Consider the following 17,592-nt stretch of genomic DNA (forward strand, 5'->3'; position numbering starts at 1 on the left):
TATTGTTTGTATATTTCCTGCTGCTCTGTCTTCTGTGCTGCTGTAACACCGCAAATTTCCCCGTTGTGGGATTAATAAAGGATTATCTTATCTTATCTTATCTTACACATTGCAACCTCTGATTCCCATCACCACCACTGTGAAAAAAATTACCTTTTTTACTTTGCTTACATGTCAATAATTTTGCCACAATTATGCATAAATATTGCAAAATCGACAGAATTCTCTTTTATAGTAGCAAAATCAGAATATTTCCCTTTTAATGTAGCGTTGTAATGAAGGACTCTTTTGCATCCAGAAATAGTAGAAGCTAGGTATGAGTTGCTCAGTCCCTGCTGCTGATTCAAGTGTCACCAGAGATGAAGTCCAGTGATCAAACAAGGGCAAATCTGCAAGTGCATATTTGCAAGAGTACAGTGCAGTCACACAATGCATCAAATCACAGACTTTGTTTTCTGTCGAAAAAGCCATGCATTTTTTAGTCATGTTTCTTGAAAAATGGTTGGGATTTCACAAGCATTAGAAATCAGTTCAGCATTCCAGGTCACTTTTCAACAATACAGAAAGCGTTGCCTCCTCATATTGTGTAGTAGGAAGTGGTTATTTTACTTTCATGAAATAGTTATGATGGAGCTCTCTACTGCTAGAATTCGTAATGTTAAGGCTTTGACAATCCAAATATGGGATAATATAGCTGGTAACATTAGTGAACTACTATGCATGAATAAAGGGACAGGACATCAGATTAATCTCTCATCACTCTGTTAACTCCAGCTATATATATATATATATATATATATATATATAATTGGTATTTTTTTTGTTAGTAAAGGTATGCTGGCATAGATGTGTGTGTATCTATATATAGACATATATACTAAGCTATCTTTGATTTATGGTGTTTAGCTTTTGTTTCTGTGTCAATTTTGTTGGATTTCCAACTGGGGGTGGGAGGGAGGGAGTTCGGGGGAGAGCATTTATTTGTGTCTGTGTTGTCATTGTACATCTTATTTTCTGTTTATTATTAAAAATAAAAAGGTTGTTCACAAAAAAAGAATACAGAAAGCATTATGGGGTAACACGTATAATGTTGCTTTTTTAAAATAATCATTTTAGCTTTGTCGGGTACATGTGTGCTTTTAATCTAATCCTTAACAATTTTCCTGATTGTGCCATGTATAAATGTGTTTTACAGATGTGTGTAGAGAGGGTGAAAATGAACATGACTCCCCTAGAGAAGAGGGCCTGCAGAACATCTCTACAGATGACCTGCCAGACTCTGCCAGTCAGACAGCGCAACCTCAGGACAAGTTCTCCTTCAGGTCTGGCTAACGTTCATCTTTTGGTCCCTTTAGTTATGTATTCCTTTCAGATTTAAGCATATAAGGCTTGTCTTGCACCTTTATACTTGTTCAACACTAAGATTTATCACTGAGATGGTGTTAGTGTAGTTTTGTTTTAGGAAGTAGCTTACCTTAGTATGTGTGTTTCTCTCTCTCTCTCTCTCTCTCTCTCTCTCCTCTCTCTCTTCTCTGCAGTGATGCTAAGAAGAAATTACGGTTGGCTCTGTGCTCTGCAGATTCTGTTGTTTTTCCTATTATACCTCCTGTAACTACACGGAATGGCCTCCCTGATCATACAGACCCTGAGGGTATATATTACAGTCACACACTCTAGAGCTGACACTTAAATTTAGAATCAGCAAATACATTAAAAATATGGGAACACTTCACTTTAACTTCATCTAAAAAGACAGGTTTCTGTAAATTGTGTAAAACAGATCTCACCTGGGACGGCAGTATGACAGTCAAGGGTGAGCAGACACAAAATGGCAAAACCTCAGCATGATCAGTAACTGCTTAAATCATAGTAAAACTATGGTCAAAAGTTAAAAATAGCCCGTTGTTGTCTGCTTTTCAGTTGCATTCCATTTTAGCAAAATAAAGAGTTGGCTAAAGGGATGAGCTGCATTTTCATTTAAACTGTGTGACTAAACTACGTTTATCTGTTAGCAGTGTGTTTGTGCGTTAATGCACTCAGACTTCCTTCGCCACATTGATACGGATGGTGTTTTAGGTCACTGAAACCTGAGTTTATGGTAAATGCTCTCCAAGTTGGAGATTTTTAAACTGTTTCCTGTGTTTTATGTGGATGGATGTTCTTAAAAAGGCTGACATCACATGCATGTTTATTGCTGTTTTACATGTAATCACCATGCTTGAAGATATTGCATGTCTGATATAGCTTATTCTGTGTGCTTGGTAATATGAGATTTGATAATAATGTTACTGACCACACAGCTGATTAGTTTATCTTTGCTTTATTGTTAGGGAAGAAATTATAATAGCAATGCAAAGCTTTTATAGAATCAAACTACTTCTATGGTACTGTGAATGTAAAATTTGTTCACGAGTCATTTTTTATTTGTGCACCTTTCACACTGATTACAGTAGCGTTTTTTAAAAGGCAGTGCCGAAGATATGTTATATCCTACATGAACGTTTTCTGCTGGACTAATAGCTGTACTTTTTCTTTTCCCAATTAGTTGATTAATCAAAGCCATAATAAACTGATTAATCGATTATGTTATCATTGTTTGCAGCCCTACTTGGAACTTTGTTAGTCTATGGATACTATATAATAACCTCTCTCGAAAACTACCAGAAGACAAAGATAAAAGCAAACTGTAAAGCTCTCCTAAATTATGATGTAGTGTTGTGCTATGTCTTCAAATTTGCAATCATGTAACATCATGCCTGCAGTTACTCTTTTTGTATTAACTTATTTCTCTGGGGTTGATATCAGATTTTCTACACGTTTATAGCTCTCTGACAATAATCAACCATTTGTATTTGATTTCTGTTTATCTGTACTAAAAACAACTTCCCCCCACAACTTCCAAATAGTAGTTGTGTACATAATGACCATCAGCCATGCATTGTGACTTCTATTTAAGTCTTTTCTGTGTAGTAGAAATAATGCACTCAAATTATACTACTAAAACGTCACATTTGCAATGGTAGTCACTGCCTTGTTATTTGAAAAACAACTAATAGAAATCAGCATACTATTAATTAATTACAGTATTCACTATTAATTAGTGCATTTGAAAACACAAGGTATGTGTTTCAGTTTATTCTTGATACAAAATGTAAGAATCAATATTCAGTTTAAAGATAGTGGCTGCTCCAGTAATTATTCTGGGAGTATTTAAATTCATATATTATTTGTAACCCTGAAATCTGTCTCTCTCTCTCTCTCTCTCTCTCTCTAGACAATGAGATTGTATGCTTTCTAAAAGTACAGCTGGCAGAGGCCATTAACCTGCAGGATAAGAACCAGATGGCTCAGATCCAGGAGACCATGCGCTGCGTCAGTCGACTTGACCCCCGGACCTGCAGAAAACTGCTCACTGCCATCGCAGAGGACTACAGGTACACATACAGACAAAACTGCTAACAGTCTTAAATGAGGACAAGTGAAGTACCCTACCATTCAATAAAAATATGATCAAATTTGTAGGCATGTGGTTATTTTCCTGTCATTGAGTTGGTGGTTGGGTAATGTGTGTCTGACAGAAAGCGGGCTCCATACATAGCATATCTGACACGATGTCGGCAAGGGCTGCAAACGTCTCAGGCTCATCTAGAGAGGTTGCTGCAAAGGGTACTTAGAGATAAAGAAGTGGCCAACCGCTACTTCACCACAGTCTGTGTCCGACTGCTTCTGGAACACATGGAGTCCAAAATGCAGGATTTCATCAGAGGTTTGTATTTTTTGTCTCATAGTTTCTCATTCAAAGGATGATTATCCCCAAATACCATCAATAGCAACGAATCTCAGTAGTTATAAGACATACTCTTGTTTTATGATGGCTACATCTGTAGCATTTCAGGGCTTCACAGCGGCTGATGATAAGACTGCAGCCGTGGAAGATTTCCTGCGTTACCTGTACGGTGCCATGGCACATGATGCCATCTGGCAATATGCCAGCGAGGAGCAGCTCCAGGATGCTCAGATGGCCATTGAACGCAGTGTCATGAACCGCATCTTCAAACTAGCCTTCTACCCCAATCAGGATGGAGACATTCTTCGAGACCAGTGAGAGAACTATACATCTACCGCACTGTCTCTCTTCTTTTTATGTCTCTTACTTCCACATGCCTGTATAACTATAAAAAAGAGTGACTGTCCTTTCTTTTGTTTATATGACTGTAAATTCTTGTCTCCAGGGTCTTGCAAGAGCATATTAATCGTCTGTCTAAAGTTGTGACTGCCAACCATAAGGCTCTTCAGATCCCAGAGGTAATTGCAGTTTAGAACTCCACTTCCATATTTACTCCCAAGAGCACAAAAGCAGACCAAAGAGTTGTCAGTAGCACTTTAGACCACAGGATGATCTGGGCCACTAAAATACCAGTTTAGCCAGTTAATGAGTGAATCTGTTCCAACATTTGCTAATAAAGGGCAATTTAGATCAGAACAGTGTGAGCTCTGGGGAAAAAAAAAAAACACCTTCAGCCTAAAAAATAAGTGTTTGGTCAAATTGGCTTTGAAGAAATTGGAATTGGCATCAGATAAAAAATATTTAAGATCAGTGCATCCCAGAGCAGATATCCGAGTCATTATGTATATTAAAATGTATAGTAGTCCACTAACCAGAAATATCCAGCCTGATAACTGATAACATCAAAAAGATACTAAAATGTTTGATTGTAAAAAAAAGTAAGTAAAGTAAAACGTACAGCAAATCTGGTAGTGATTGTTGGCATTTTTTTTTTCAGCTGATGCCTGATATATACCCAAAAACGTGTCAGCCACTGATTGTGTGTGACCTGGCTATGTTTCTGTAGGTGTATCTAAAGGAGGCTCCATGGCCCTCAGCACAGGCTGAGATTAGGACAATCAGTGCATATAAAACTCCACGAGACAAAGTACAGTGCATCCTGCGCATGTGCTCCACTATCATGAACCTGCTCAGCCTGGCCAATGAGGATGCTGTGCCTGGAGCCGATGACTTTGTGCCTGTGCTTGTATTTGTCCTCATCAGGGTAAGTTGAGCTACAGGCATGCAAACGTTGTTGCAAACAGAAACCCAAACCCAAACCAACAGATGAAAAGACCCAAATCACATTCTTGATGTAAACATATGATTGTGAAAGCTAACAACTGTGTAAAATTAAATAATTAAAGTCAGTTAGAATAATTGCGATCAGGCAGTTATTTTATAATTCTGGCAGGCCTACACACTGAAGAAAGACTGTTCTGCAAGGGTTCTTTAGTAAAGGAAATTGTACTATTTAGAACCACAAGTTCCATTTATTTCATGCTTAAATGGTTCTTTGCATGGTGAAATAGTTCTTTAGAATGATAGAGAATGTGTTGTGTAGGGTTCTGTATAAAGCCTGTTTGAAAATAATTCTATATAGCACCAAAAAGGTTGTTTGTTATTACAAGCTTGACATCGTAGCAATAGAAGAACCCCTTTTGGTGCTGCATTGAACCATTTTCAAAAAGGTCCTGTATACAACACATTCTCCATCAATCTGAAGAACTATTTCACTTTGCAAAGAACTATTTAAGCATGCTATATACAACCCCAAAAATTCCAAAAAATTTGGGACAGTGTGTAAAATGAAAATAAGTTTAAACAAAAGCAGAATGCAATGATTTGCAAATCTCATAAACCCATATTTTATTCACAATAGAACCTAGAACACATATCAGATGTTGAAAGTGAGACATTTTACCATTTCATGAAAAACATTAACACATTTAGACCTTGATGGCAGCAGCGCATCTCAAAAATGTTGGGACAGGGTCATACCATTGTGTAGCATCTCCTCTTCTTTTAACAACAGTCTGTAAATGTCTGGGAAGCGAGGAGGCCGATTGCTGGAGTTTTGGGAGAGGACTGTTGTCCCATTCTTGCTTGATGTAGGATTCTAGCTGCCAAATTTTTCATTTTATGATGTGCCAAATATTTTCTATTGGTGGAAGGTCTGGACTGCAGTTCATGTGAAGCCATGCTGTTGTGATGGATGCAGTATGTGGTTTAGCGTTGTCTTGCTGAAATATGCAAGGCCTTCGCTGAAAGAGACTTTGTCTGGTTGGGAGTATGTGTCGTTCTAAAAACTCTATATACTGTTTAGTATTTCTAGCTGTGTAAGCTGTCCACGCCATAGGCACAAATGCAACCTCATACCATCAGAGATGCAGGCTTTTGAACTGTGCGCTGATAACAAGCTGGATGGTCCCTGTCATCCAGCCACAGGACACAGGACCTGTCATCAGTCCACAGGACACACTTTCCAAAAAGAATTTCAAATTTACCACATATCAGTTTTCCATTTTGCCTCAGTCCATTTTAAATGAGCTTTGGCCTAGAGAAGACGGCGTCATTTCTGGATCATGTTGACATATGGCTTCTTCTGTGCATGATACAGCTTTAACTTGCATTTGTGGATTGCTTGGCAAGCTGTGTGCACAGACAGTGATTTCTGGAAGTGTTCCTGAGCCCATGCAGTCATTTCCAGTACAGAATCATGCCTGTTTTTATTGCAGTGTTGCCTGAGGGCCCTGAAAATCACAAGCATCCAATATTGACCGTCGAAATTGACCACCATACAGGGATTTCTCCAGATTCTCTAAATCTTTTGATGATATTATATATTCAATTTGCAAATCATTGCATTCTGTTTTTATTTACATTTTTACATTTTACACAGCATCCCAACTTTTTTGGAACTGGGGTTGTAGAACTCATAAAATTCAAATAGAACCATTTGCCTTTTATTGGCAGTATTGACTATGAACAGGCATCTTTTGTGATGATAATGCAGTTGATCATTTTTATGAGACGTGGTGCATTGTTAACAGAGTTGATTTAGCTAATCTGTGTATAAAGAAGAGTGTACCTTTACAGTCTCATGTATTGTACCTGCTCTGCTGTGTAAAAACCTGCCACTCTCTAAATCCATTGCCAATGTTATTGCTATGGATAATGCATGCTAAGAAGAATTAAGAGGTTGTGTCATTAAAGCCATGTATACACACATTTGTGGACGTCATGTATTATAAATAAGCAGTCCTTTCAGCACATGGGGCCAAGTGTCTGGTCTCGAACCTGGCCTGCTAGCACTTTTCTGTGTTCTTTGTCAGAGTCTTAAGTGGGGCTTAGCTGCTGAAGGAAAGACCCTTTTACAGCATTGGTCCTTCCCCTTGAGCTAGAGCTAAGCTTTGTAGACAGCAGCAGAAACAAAACAAAGCCACAAAAGAGTGTAAGCTTCCAGTAAAGGGTCTGTTGTTTGATTAGTGTGCTTCATGTGTTTTCACTATTCTCTGGATAGTGTAGATGTGCGTGTTGGTTCTGAAATGCATATTGTTGCTGTGAGGACAAAACCTTGAATATCCATCCATTCATTTTTTATTTATTTGTTAATAAACAGAATTTGAAAACGCTCTTTACATTGTGCAAACATTTTATGATGCGTTGACCAGTGGTCCGAAATTACTTCTTCCAAAGTTACACATTTTTTTTCCTCTTTTCCTGTAAAGTTACCATTTTGGAGGTTTGGTTCTGACAGTGACGATATATGCATCTGTGTCTGCCAAGTTAGAAGTGTGTCATAGATTCATATGTGGTTCTCCAAAGTGTCTCTCTCTCACTCTCTCCTTCCCTTCCTTCCTCCCTTCCTCCCTCCAGGCAAACCCGCCCTGCCTTCTGTCCACCATTCAGTATATCAATAATTTCTATGCCAGCCGGCTGAGCGGGGAGGAGTGCTATTGGTGGCTGCAGTTCACGGCCGCTGTGGAATTCATTAAAACCATCGATGATCGCAAGTGAAGCAGAACAGCCACCTGCATGGGCAGACTGTAGGAAGGAGAGAGAGAGAAAAAGAGAAAAAGATGAAACATCCCAACCAACTGCTCTCTCCTTCACCAAACCCAAGCAGCAAGGCAGGCTCTCGCTTTGCTTAGTCAAATCTGTATAGCTGTACATAGAGCCGCAGACACATTTCAAAAGGAGAAATAAAGTATACACAGTTACATGGGGTGAAACAGGTGTGTCTTACTGTCAAGAGGGGGAAATGGCTCAGACTGACCGTAAGTGATTTCAGAATTTTGGACTGCATCTTGTATTTGTGAGATGTGGTGGCAGGGTTACTAGAAGTTTTTTTGTTTTTTTTTGTTTGTTTTTTTTTTAATCATCAAAGGTTGCTTGGTTATTTAAAAAACTGGATGAACTAAAAAAAAAGGGACCTGCCTTCTTAGGTAAATTGTACAATCTTCTCTCATTTAAAACCCTCTATCAGTACAGAATAGTAGAGAAAGCCAAAATATCATTGCAGTGGTTTGGTTATCACATTAATATGCTAATACAGTATTTGAGATTGCTACTCTCATCAAATGTTTGAACAGGGCAGCTTAAAAAATGAATGTAAGCTGGTGTTTGCATTGTTCATTTCTTCAAAGTCATTCTCATGTGGACAATTTGGAAATAAGGGCCCACATATTTATATAAAATAAAAGTATATTTATTGCTTTCCTCCTGTATTTAATCATTTTCTTTATACATAATGTAGTTTAGTAAACTGATCATTGGAGATGACAGTGGAATTAATGCACTGTGGAGATGAAAAGAAAAGTTGCAGGTTGGAGTAAAAAGATTTGAAATTAACTAAGAGCTGAGAAAACTGGGTTCTTGTGTTAACACAATAGCATATTCTGTTTACGAGCCTACATCAGTGCCTTCAAATTTCAGTTCTTTGTTACTCTAGTTTCTAATTTTAGTGTTGGTTTGGATTTTTAACCATCTCTTCTGCCCTTATTGTGCGGTCAGTTCTGTGAAAGCTCTTATCGGTCTGTGTTTAAGATACTTCAGATTTAACTGGACTGAAAATGCAATTAATTGATTCCCCATTATGTTCTTTGTTGTATAGGGACAGTGATATAAGATCAATATAAAATCAACAGGGGAATGTCATTAAGAGGCTCCTTTTTCTTTTGCTCACCTGTGTGTGTGTATACTGTTGAAAAGTTTAAAATACCTTTATAAAATAATTATGTTTAGATAAATTTTGAGTTCAGATAAGTGTGACAGCTGTGAAAATTCTGGAAAAATCCATTATCAAGATAATCAAGGACTAATGATCATTATTAATTACAAAACATGGGGTAAATACAGTTAATATTGTATATGTAATATTGTTCACTGTAGCTACCTCGTGACAACATTGTCAGAGATGCTTTATATTCACATATTCATCAGTCATAATCATCCTAACCATTATATGAATTATGTAGTGCACTGGGACTAATAAGATGGGGTTATGTGCTATCCTTTTGTGTGTATTGGTCAAGTAATTACATCTAGAGTAAATATTTTTGTTTTTAGATCTATTTTGCTGACCAATCAGTGTTTGCATGTGTTTGAAATCAGAATGTTTAAAATAGAACACCACCCAAGGTTCAGTGCTGACTTTGGTTTAAACCATGTACGCTGAATGGCCAGTCTACCTCCTCGTCCTTTTAAAAGGGACTGTAAAGTGTAATGCCTTCTGTTCTTTTGTCGTTATACTTCTGTATTTTCTTCCTTTTCCTTATTTGAATGATGCATGAAGCATACTTTTTGCTAATAGTTACTAACGCCATGTAGAGTCATTCTCTGTCCTCGCATATACAGCACTAACAGCCAAAGCCCTTATTTGCAGTATACAAGAAAGAAATCTTTTTTTGTGGATTACATGATTGACCATCAAATCTTTCTTCAGTGTTGTGTCCATAAATACTGACTACTTGCAGCGCATCATGGTATAGCATTTTGTCTCACTGTTTGGGAGCATAATACCAAAGCAGTTTGGTATTTTGGTTTTCATAGTGAATTATTGTAAGATAAAAAAAAAGCAGTCAAGTTCTAATCAAGAAAAGGCCTGTGTAAAAAATTCTTTAATATAACTAATTTAAACGAAAGTGTATTTGAAGTGTGTATACACAAATACAATATATGCACCTTGATTTTATGTACATGTATTTCATTTTTTTGTGTTTGATTAAGCTCGTTTCTTTGGCATTGTGGAATCTGCTGTAGTTTGGCACCATTATTGTTATTTTTTTTTGTCTCCATTTAATATAAATTTTACTAATGACTTTGAAACATGCACCTATAATAGTTTTTTAATAATAGTAATTAACTGCAAGTACATGAAAGAAATCCTGTAGTCAAACAGATTATTGGGCCGCACTGGTCAGCAATACTGTTACCATAGATTGTGGGTGCGTTGATCCCCCAACCCTAGCCCCAGTGTTTGCAGCACATGATCAGCTAACTAGACCAGAACTGAAACAAAAGATTTTAAAAAGTATCAGTTTCGAAATTTATTGTCCTGGTGGTAGTAGCCTTTAGTAATCGGAGCATTTGTAGGGCTGAAATTTTGAATAAATAGTTACTAGTACTGTTTCCACAGCTTGGATATTAAAAGACAATTGTTTCCATTAAATTTCTGCATAATTCAATTGTTGAGATGTAAGCAGTCATTCAGAGTGGTTTGATGTGAAATTGTAGAGGAACTTGGACTACCAAACAATAAACATTGAGCCTCGTTCACCAATCGTTCTTAAGAAGGAATTTCTTCTTAAAAAACATTTCCGACATTCACCAATGATTTGTTCATTTGGGATTTGTTCTTGGGTAAGAACAGAATCTACACACACTTAAGCACAAGAAAAACTTGAGATATTGGTGATTGATGCCCACTGTCTGAGGCATCAGTCAGTATATTCATAACCATTTCATGTAATCACTTTGTAAGATGGAGTTTTAAGAGACATTAAACTTTTCCGACGTCTGGTTCCTGTCACCACCACTGTGAATAATGCTGACTGCTAATTTTCAATGAGTTTCTCTAGAACAGAGCATTTTACATCAAACCGCTCTGACTGACACTGGTTACACCTTAATGATTTAATTATGTTGAAATTTTGAAAAAATGGAGAAATTTGCCTTTGTGTTTCTAAGTCCAATCTTGCTATACACTCAGTTTGCATTTAAAGATTTATAAACTTTATCAAATTTTTAATCTTTAATAATTGCTATAAACTATATATACTAGAAATTCTCTCTGTCCCCCCTTTCTGTCTTAATACACACACACGTATAAAATATGAGAGAGAGCTTGCACAATTAGCCAAATGGTGTGAAGCTATACTGTTTTGTGACTTAATTCATATAAACTTGTATAGAATTCTCGAAACTATTAAAACAGTTGTTGTTTATCTTTCAGTGGTCCAAGCATAATTGTTCTTAACTGTATTGCAGACTTTGACTCATATGCCCGTTCGCTGATTCCGCCCTAACTTGCTTTGGTTAATTAAAAAGCAGTCTTCTCTATGTTCTCTAAAGCATCAGTGAATGTAATGCATCCTTACATTTCCTTTAAAACACTTTAAAAAAAAATTACATCAGAACGTATATACATAGCATTTTAATTTCACCGTTTAAGGCTAGGCTTTCAACAAAGAATCTTTTCTAGGCACTCTGTTTCAGCTCCTCTCTGGGCACAACAAGAGCATGTCCACCAAATTTATTCATTGAGTTCAAGTTCGACAAAACAAGACCGGTCTCATTTTCGAGCTACAAATAGCAGAGCCCCCACTCACCAAACATTTAATTACCACTGACAAGTGTATGGCGGATTTGTAATTGGAGATTTTCTCCGTCTAATAGCTTCACTCTCCCTCACCCTTAGCACTCCACTGCTTTAATTGTAATCTTTCTATCAGGAAAAAAAGTACACAGTGGGGTGCCTTTGCATCTCCTGATGATATCTACGATTGTTCATTTAAATTCAAATTTGGCTAGGAAAACTTAATTAGTTGTATTAATAAAACAAAATGACTCGCTGTTTGGGAGATGGGATGGCTATTGTGTGGGAGAGATTGGGATGATATGGACTACCCACTGAAAAAAGGAGCCCACTGAAGACCGAAATTTGACATAAGCTATTTATGAATAATCTTTAATTGCACATCATGAAATTCGTATCCCTATTTCAATCCCATTGAAATGATCCAAAAGTACCTAGTGGTAGTGTTATTGTTCCTCAGTTTAGGAGCAAATATTCAGCTGGTTTAGCAAATGAGTATGCAGAGTGGAGTTTGGAATAAGCTTTATCTGATGCAACTGTGTTACATATTTATGTCAGATTGTTGCATGAGGATCTAAACAGCCCGAGGCCAAGCCCAGATGGCACTGAAATCATAGATCATCAGTCCAGTGAGATTTGTGCATGAGTACCTACACTGTTATTCTCCACATAGCCCTTGCTCCCTCTCTTCAGAAATATACACTCTCGCTTCGTTTCTTTTCCAGTAGATGGAAGATTTGCTTGAAATAGTGGTTTCTGATGTGCATCTACGCACATCCACTTTACAACAAAAAAATCTGGAATAAAACAATGTTTCCAGGTCTATCCATACAGGCCACGATGACAAAACGAAATAAGATAAGATTTAGCAGGTTACGTGACAGTACACAGTACTGTCCCAGACAGTTTAAATCATGACGTCTATGCTAGAAAAGATTTCGAGCGCGTTTGTAAGCAATTCCGTGAAAAAACAGCAGATGGCAGTCACACCATATGCAAAGACCGCACAGAGCAAACAAAGAATGTGTGTCTGTCACTACGGTTTTTTACTTTCGTATAGCCTAATGTAACATATATTGTATGAAATACACAGTTACAATAGAAGGGAACGGGGAAATGCGATTTAAACACGAGTAAAACTGCACTGGTTTAGCCACACAGAGCATTTACAAGCCTTTTATCTATAACAGAGTAACAGAATAAAACCCACTGTTCAGATTCTCAACAAGTGGGTAATAAATACTTGCATACTACTACCACAGTTAAAAAACAAAATAATAATAGGAAAAATAATAATAGCAAATCTAAAAAGCTATAAAAGTAGCTTAGGCTACTGAAAGCCCCTTTTAGGCGAAAGGGACACTACTTTAGTACTTTCTTTCTCAGTCCTAAGAATCCTGTGATGATTGCCACAAAATGCTACACCCATTAGACACTGACTGGCTCTGTGTGTCCCAGTGCAGTGGCAGAACAAAGTTCTTAAAACCAGCCAACCAACCAACCAAAAAATACTACTACAGCTAACAACAACAATAATAATACAACAATAAATGGCCCATACCAAAATTACATTTAATGAATAAAAAAATGACAATGTAATTTGCTTGTTTACTCTGTATTGTTATGTCTCAAACAAGATGATGCTCCCAAGGCATGGTACTCCATTCACTAGCATCTAACTGTAGCCTGAATGTTTACATTTGGATTACAATAGTTATTGTTAGCTGTCTGACATGTCACTAGCCAAATTAGAAGATTGCCTTCCGAGAACACCTGCGGTGCAATATACATATTTTGACAAAATGCAAAATACATATTTTGCTATGTTATTTGAATGGAATCATTTTGATTTTTAAGATTTTAAAATGATAAATAATAAATATATCATGTTGCAGTTTGTGATGTATATTAATAAGAGGGAACTAAACAGACATCAGGGCTGTCAGCGTAGTGTTAATGGAACATAACTGATATGTGTACAGTTTTGTTAGTTTCTATGTGATGGGCCCAAAAAAGATTTCAAGGGACCCAGCCCCCCTTCATTTGGTCTAAAACTTAGCATAATTTTACAAATAAAGCATAATTTTACCAATAAAAGATAATGCTATGTGAGAAATACATAAATTAAAAGTTGGCTGATCGGAGGAACTGATCTCAACCCATTGGCAGTTCAAAACAAAATGTTTTGCTATTCATCCTGAGAGATTGCTACATCTTATCCCTAAAGTCCACAGCCAGTCATTCACGTGTCATCAGTTGCTAATGGCTCCATAGTGAGAGTGATCTGGCCTGTGTCTGTGTGCTTGATGCTTGTGACACTGATTTCTGTCAGCATTAATATCGGAGATCAACTCTGAGCTGTATCAGTGAACTCACTGAGTGCCCTAAATTTGTTGGCCCACTTTTTGTCACCTCACCATTACAAATAAGGGCTTCCACACTTTCTTTGTCCTAACATGACCTGCTTTGGCCAAACTGCATGTCACTGGAGCAACAGGTGACAGAAGTTACAAACAAATCTGTGTTGCTGGCCATGGCGGCCTGGCTCTGAGGGCCCGATCCAGAGAGACCTGTCTGGCTATGTGCCTGATGGAAAAGTGAGCTGTCTGGGTGCTGACATGCACTGAACAGGGAATGTCATGTCATGTCATGTCTTCATCTGAGAGAGGTTCAGCCCACATATGAGGAGAAAAAAGAAAGAAAGATTGTTGTGTCACGAAGAGGCAAATGTGATATCAGTTCATATCCACTGGTGACCAGATACTCTGATAACCCCTTTGTGACTTTTAAAGGGGCTATATTCTACAGTTGTCTTCTATTTACCCCTTCCCCCGAAGTCCACTTACAATGTGTGGTTTTATTTACCTGCAACAGTCATAATTCATATTTTACAAGCATTTTCAACTTCATCACTTTATCCCTTAAATAGACAAGCCTTGAACAGGCTGTCTTTGTTATTGTGCCTTTTAGACTTATATATGTAGATGACCTCTGTTATAAATAGCTGCCTTGTATTGTGTCTATTGTAGTTGAATAGGTGGTAATATGCAAATATGTTCATGATGGTGACATAACTATCACAGTTCAGAATTTACTTTTTTTAGTTTTTATTTATTGACTGAGTGTGCATCTTGATACTTTAACAATTTTTACATAGTATATCAAACTCTTTTATTTTAAATTACTAACAAATTCAGTTTTGAATGATATCCCATTGAAGTATATTATTTTTTCAGGATATGGGGCAAAATAAATGCATCTTTCTCAGGTTCTGTTAATTCTTTACACAAGCAGGTACATAATCATTGCATTCAAATGTACCCTGCACAGTATCTCTCCTGTCCGCTCCTCTCCTCTCTGTGCAATGCCACTGTAGGATAGAGCTTGCTGGGTATAGTTTACAGCCTCCACTGCAAGGCAGAGTGGGTAACCCAGAACAGGAGCTGCAGGGTCCAAAGGAACACTGTCTGTTAAACAGCTTGAGCGTACAGATAGAAGAGAGAGCAAATTTAACTACCCTGGGCTTAAAGGTGTAGTCAAAATCTTAAACTGGTGCTTTTGAGTACTGGTAAATAGTTACTGAGCAGAAATTGAAATATGGCTTTATTGTGGTTCTGAACAACTACACTATGATCAACCCTCTGCCGTTATGAAATATAGTGGGAGTTAAGCCTAACAAAATATGCCATCAAAAAATGCCAGGTGGAAGTTTTACCTCCCTGTCTTCTTGTTAGATGTCCCAGTTCTTTTCTCCCCCTCTCTCCAATTTGCTGTCTTCCCTTGTTTCCTGGAGTATGCCCTACACTGGCCTGGCCTCTTCTGTGCAGTACTGTTTTGCATGGCTCTGGCAAAGAGCGAGACCAGAGCTGGCTTTCCTGCCCTCCTTTGTCAATCCAGCAGGCTAACAAAGGTGAGATTGTTAAAGGGACCCCTCTAGTGCAAATGCAGTATTCAGTGTGCTAAGGACTGCTTCTGCTCTGACCTTTCCTCTTGTATATGTAACATTCTGCGGTGACCAACCATATAGGAAAGCACAGTGCAACAGGTTCATATGTAGGATACAGAAACCTAGAAATTTTGTGCTGTGGATTTTAAAGTCTAGAAGGAAACACTGATTTTGATGATGGACAGTTCATCTCCAAACATCCACAAATACAAACGTGGTTAAGTGGATTGTCTGTCATTTCTGTAGATATTGTACTAAGAATAATACACTATGCACGTCAATCTGCTTAGAAAACACAGCATTAAAGTCATTTTTATATTGTCACGAATATAAAAATACCAGCACAATTGCATGGTGAAATAATTCGATTAGGCTTTTAAAATGGGAAATCTAAAATAAACCATGTCACAATTCATGCAAATCTGATATAGAAAAGACAAACAGCCTATTGGGAAAAAATGCCAATTAGGCATCGATTCCCCAAATATAAATAAAACGGTGCTATGGAGGATAGTGCTGGCTTTGTGTGTGCATGTGTATGCATGTGTGAATGCCTGCTACATCTGAGACAAGTGTGACCTCGGCCCAGTGATGGAGGCCCTGCACCCACTCACTTTGTCACACAGCCATAGCTGCATGATTCACCCATACAGGGGACAACAACACTATATATTAATTAAGGGTTTTCAGGAATATTAATAATAATAAAAATTCCCCCAGCCCCATCTCTCTTTCCTTCAAATGTGGCTGCCTTGCTGTCAGCTGACATGAAGCGGTACATTCAAAGACAGAGAGAGAGAGGAAAAGACAGAGGAACAGACAAGACACAGCCTCATCCCTCCTGAAAGCAGGAGCAATATCCCTCCATTGTAACGAGGTGCAGCCTAAACTGATAAATTGCACATTAAATGACGGCCACACTCCACTTACTCTCCCTCCCCTCTCACACACACTCCCCCACGCCCTCCTTAATTTCACACGTTTCTGCTGTGCGCTGCCTTCTTGGCCTGTCAATTCCACCTAATGGCGAGAGGCACTAAAACACCAGGGCCTGACAGAGCCAGATCAAGAATGATGAACATCTTTCAGCAGTGGAGACAAGCCTCTCCTAACTCCTAACTCTACTGGATGGCTGGGGCCTCTAATGCAGAAGTCAGCCGTGTTTCCTGATGCCAAGAAATATCTCAAGCGCCAAGTTATGAATTAAAAAAAAAAAAAGCATGATTGCTGTTTTGGTAGCGATGTCAAATATCAGAGGAACCTAAAGTGGAATGTAGTTTGTTCTACATTTGTAAGGTGTAAACAAAGAGTGATTTGATGTAAAACTTTCTGTTCTAGAGAAGATTTCTGAGTCAGAATTGTTCACAGTGATGGACGGACAGACAAAGTGTTTAATGGCTCTGCAAGGTACTTCACAAAAAGTTATTACAAAAAATGTTTACAAATATATTGCCTAGTGCCTAAAACATGTTTTATGATAAGGTTTGTGATGAGGTTTTGGCCAGTGTATTTTTTAATACATTCAGAAAGGCAGAAAGGTACATGCAGGTTATCATACCATCCTTCAACCATTACCCCCAGAAAGAAGAAAGAAAAAAGGGGCGGGGTGGGGGGGGCAGGGGGGGTTGGGTGTAGGGTCATTAAAAAACAAAACAGCACAAAGATAGTTGTCTTCCACAAGTAGATTTGTATTGTATATTATAATTCCACTGCCTAAATTAGAGAAATAAGCATTCCCATGTAAATTTATTCACGGTGAAGGGGAGAGAGTCTTGGGGGCGTGTGCTAGGATCTGCCAGATAATGCATAATTTTAGAGCTGAGACCCTTATTTCTGCATCAAGTTCCTACTTTAGCGGCTGGTCATTAAATGCTAAAATAATAGCAACCTCGCAGCTTTCCTGGTTTAATTGCCTCCTTCTCTACCACTGCATTCTCAAGACAGTAATGATGTAGCATGCCTTTAGCATGTGTCTGCCTATTAATAAGAATGTATTTCTAA

General features: G+C 37.9%; 1 protein-coding gene across 5 annotated transcripts in view; it reads left to right on the top strand.

The window, feature by feature from the left end:
* Nucleotides 1-10,022, top strand: part of gapvd1 (GTPase activating protein and VPS9 domains 1) — a 68,149-nt gene extending 58,127 nt beyond the window's left edge. For all 5 annotated transcript variants that reach the window (XM_036578617.1, XM_036578618.1, XM_036578619.1 and 2 more), the window contains 8 exons: nucleotides 1,196-1,322; nucleotides 1,539-1,651; nucleotides 3,275-3,434; nucleotides 3,579-3,766; nucleotides 3,888-4,101; nucleotides 4,233-4,305; nucleotides 4,854-5,051; nucleotides 7,706-10,022. In XM_036578617.1, the coding sequence (XP_036434510.1) occupies nucleotides 1,196-1,322; nucleotides 1,539-1,651; nucleotides 3,275-3,434; nucleotides 3,579-3,766; nucleotides 3,888-4,101; nucleotides 4,233-4,305; nucleotides 4,854-5,051; nucleotides 7,706-7,846 (1,214 nt within the window). In that variant the 3' untranslated portion in view covers nucleotides 7,847-10,022. The remainder of the gene's footprint in view (nucleotides 1-1,195; nucleotides 1,323-1,538; nucleotides 1,652-3,274; nucleotides 3,435-3,578; nucleotides 3,767-3,887; nucleotides 4,102-4,232; nucleotides 4,306-4,853; nucleotides 5,052-7,705) is intronic.
* Nucleotides 10,023-17,592: the final 7,570 nt, after the last annotated feature.

Source organism: Colossoma macropomum, unplaced genomic scaffold (genome assembly GCF_904425465.1).
Source record: "Colossoma macropomum unplaced genomic scaffold, Colossoma_macropomum, whole genome shotgun sequence".
Taxonomy (NCBI): Eukaryota; Metazoa; Chordata; class Actinopteri; order Characiformes; family Serrasalmidae; genus Colossoma; species Colossoma macropomum.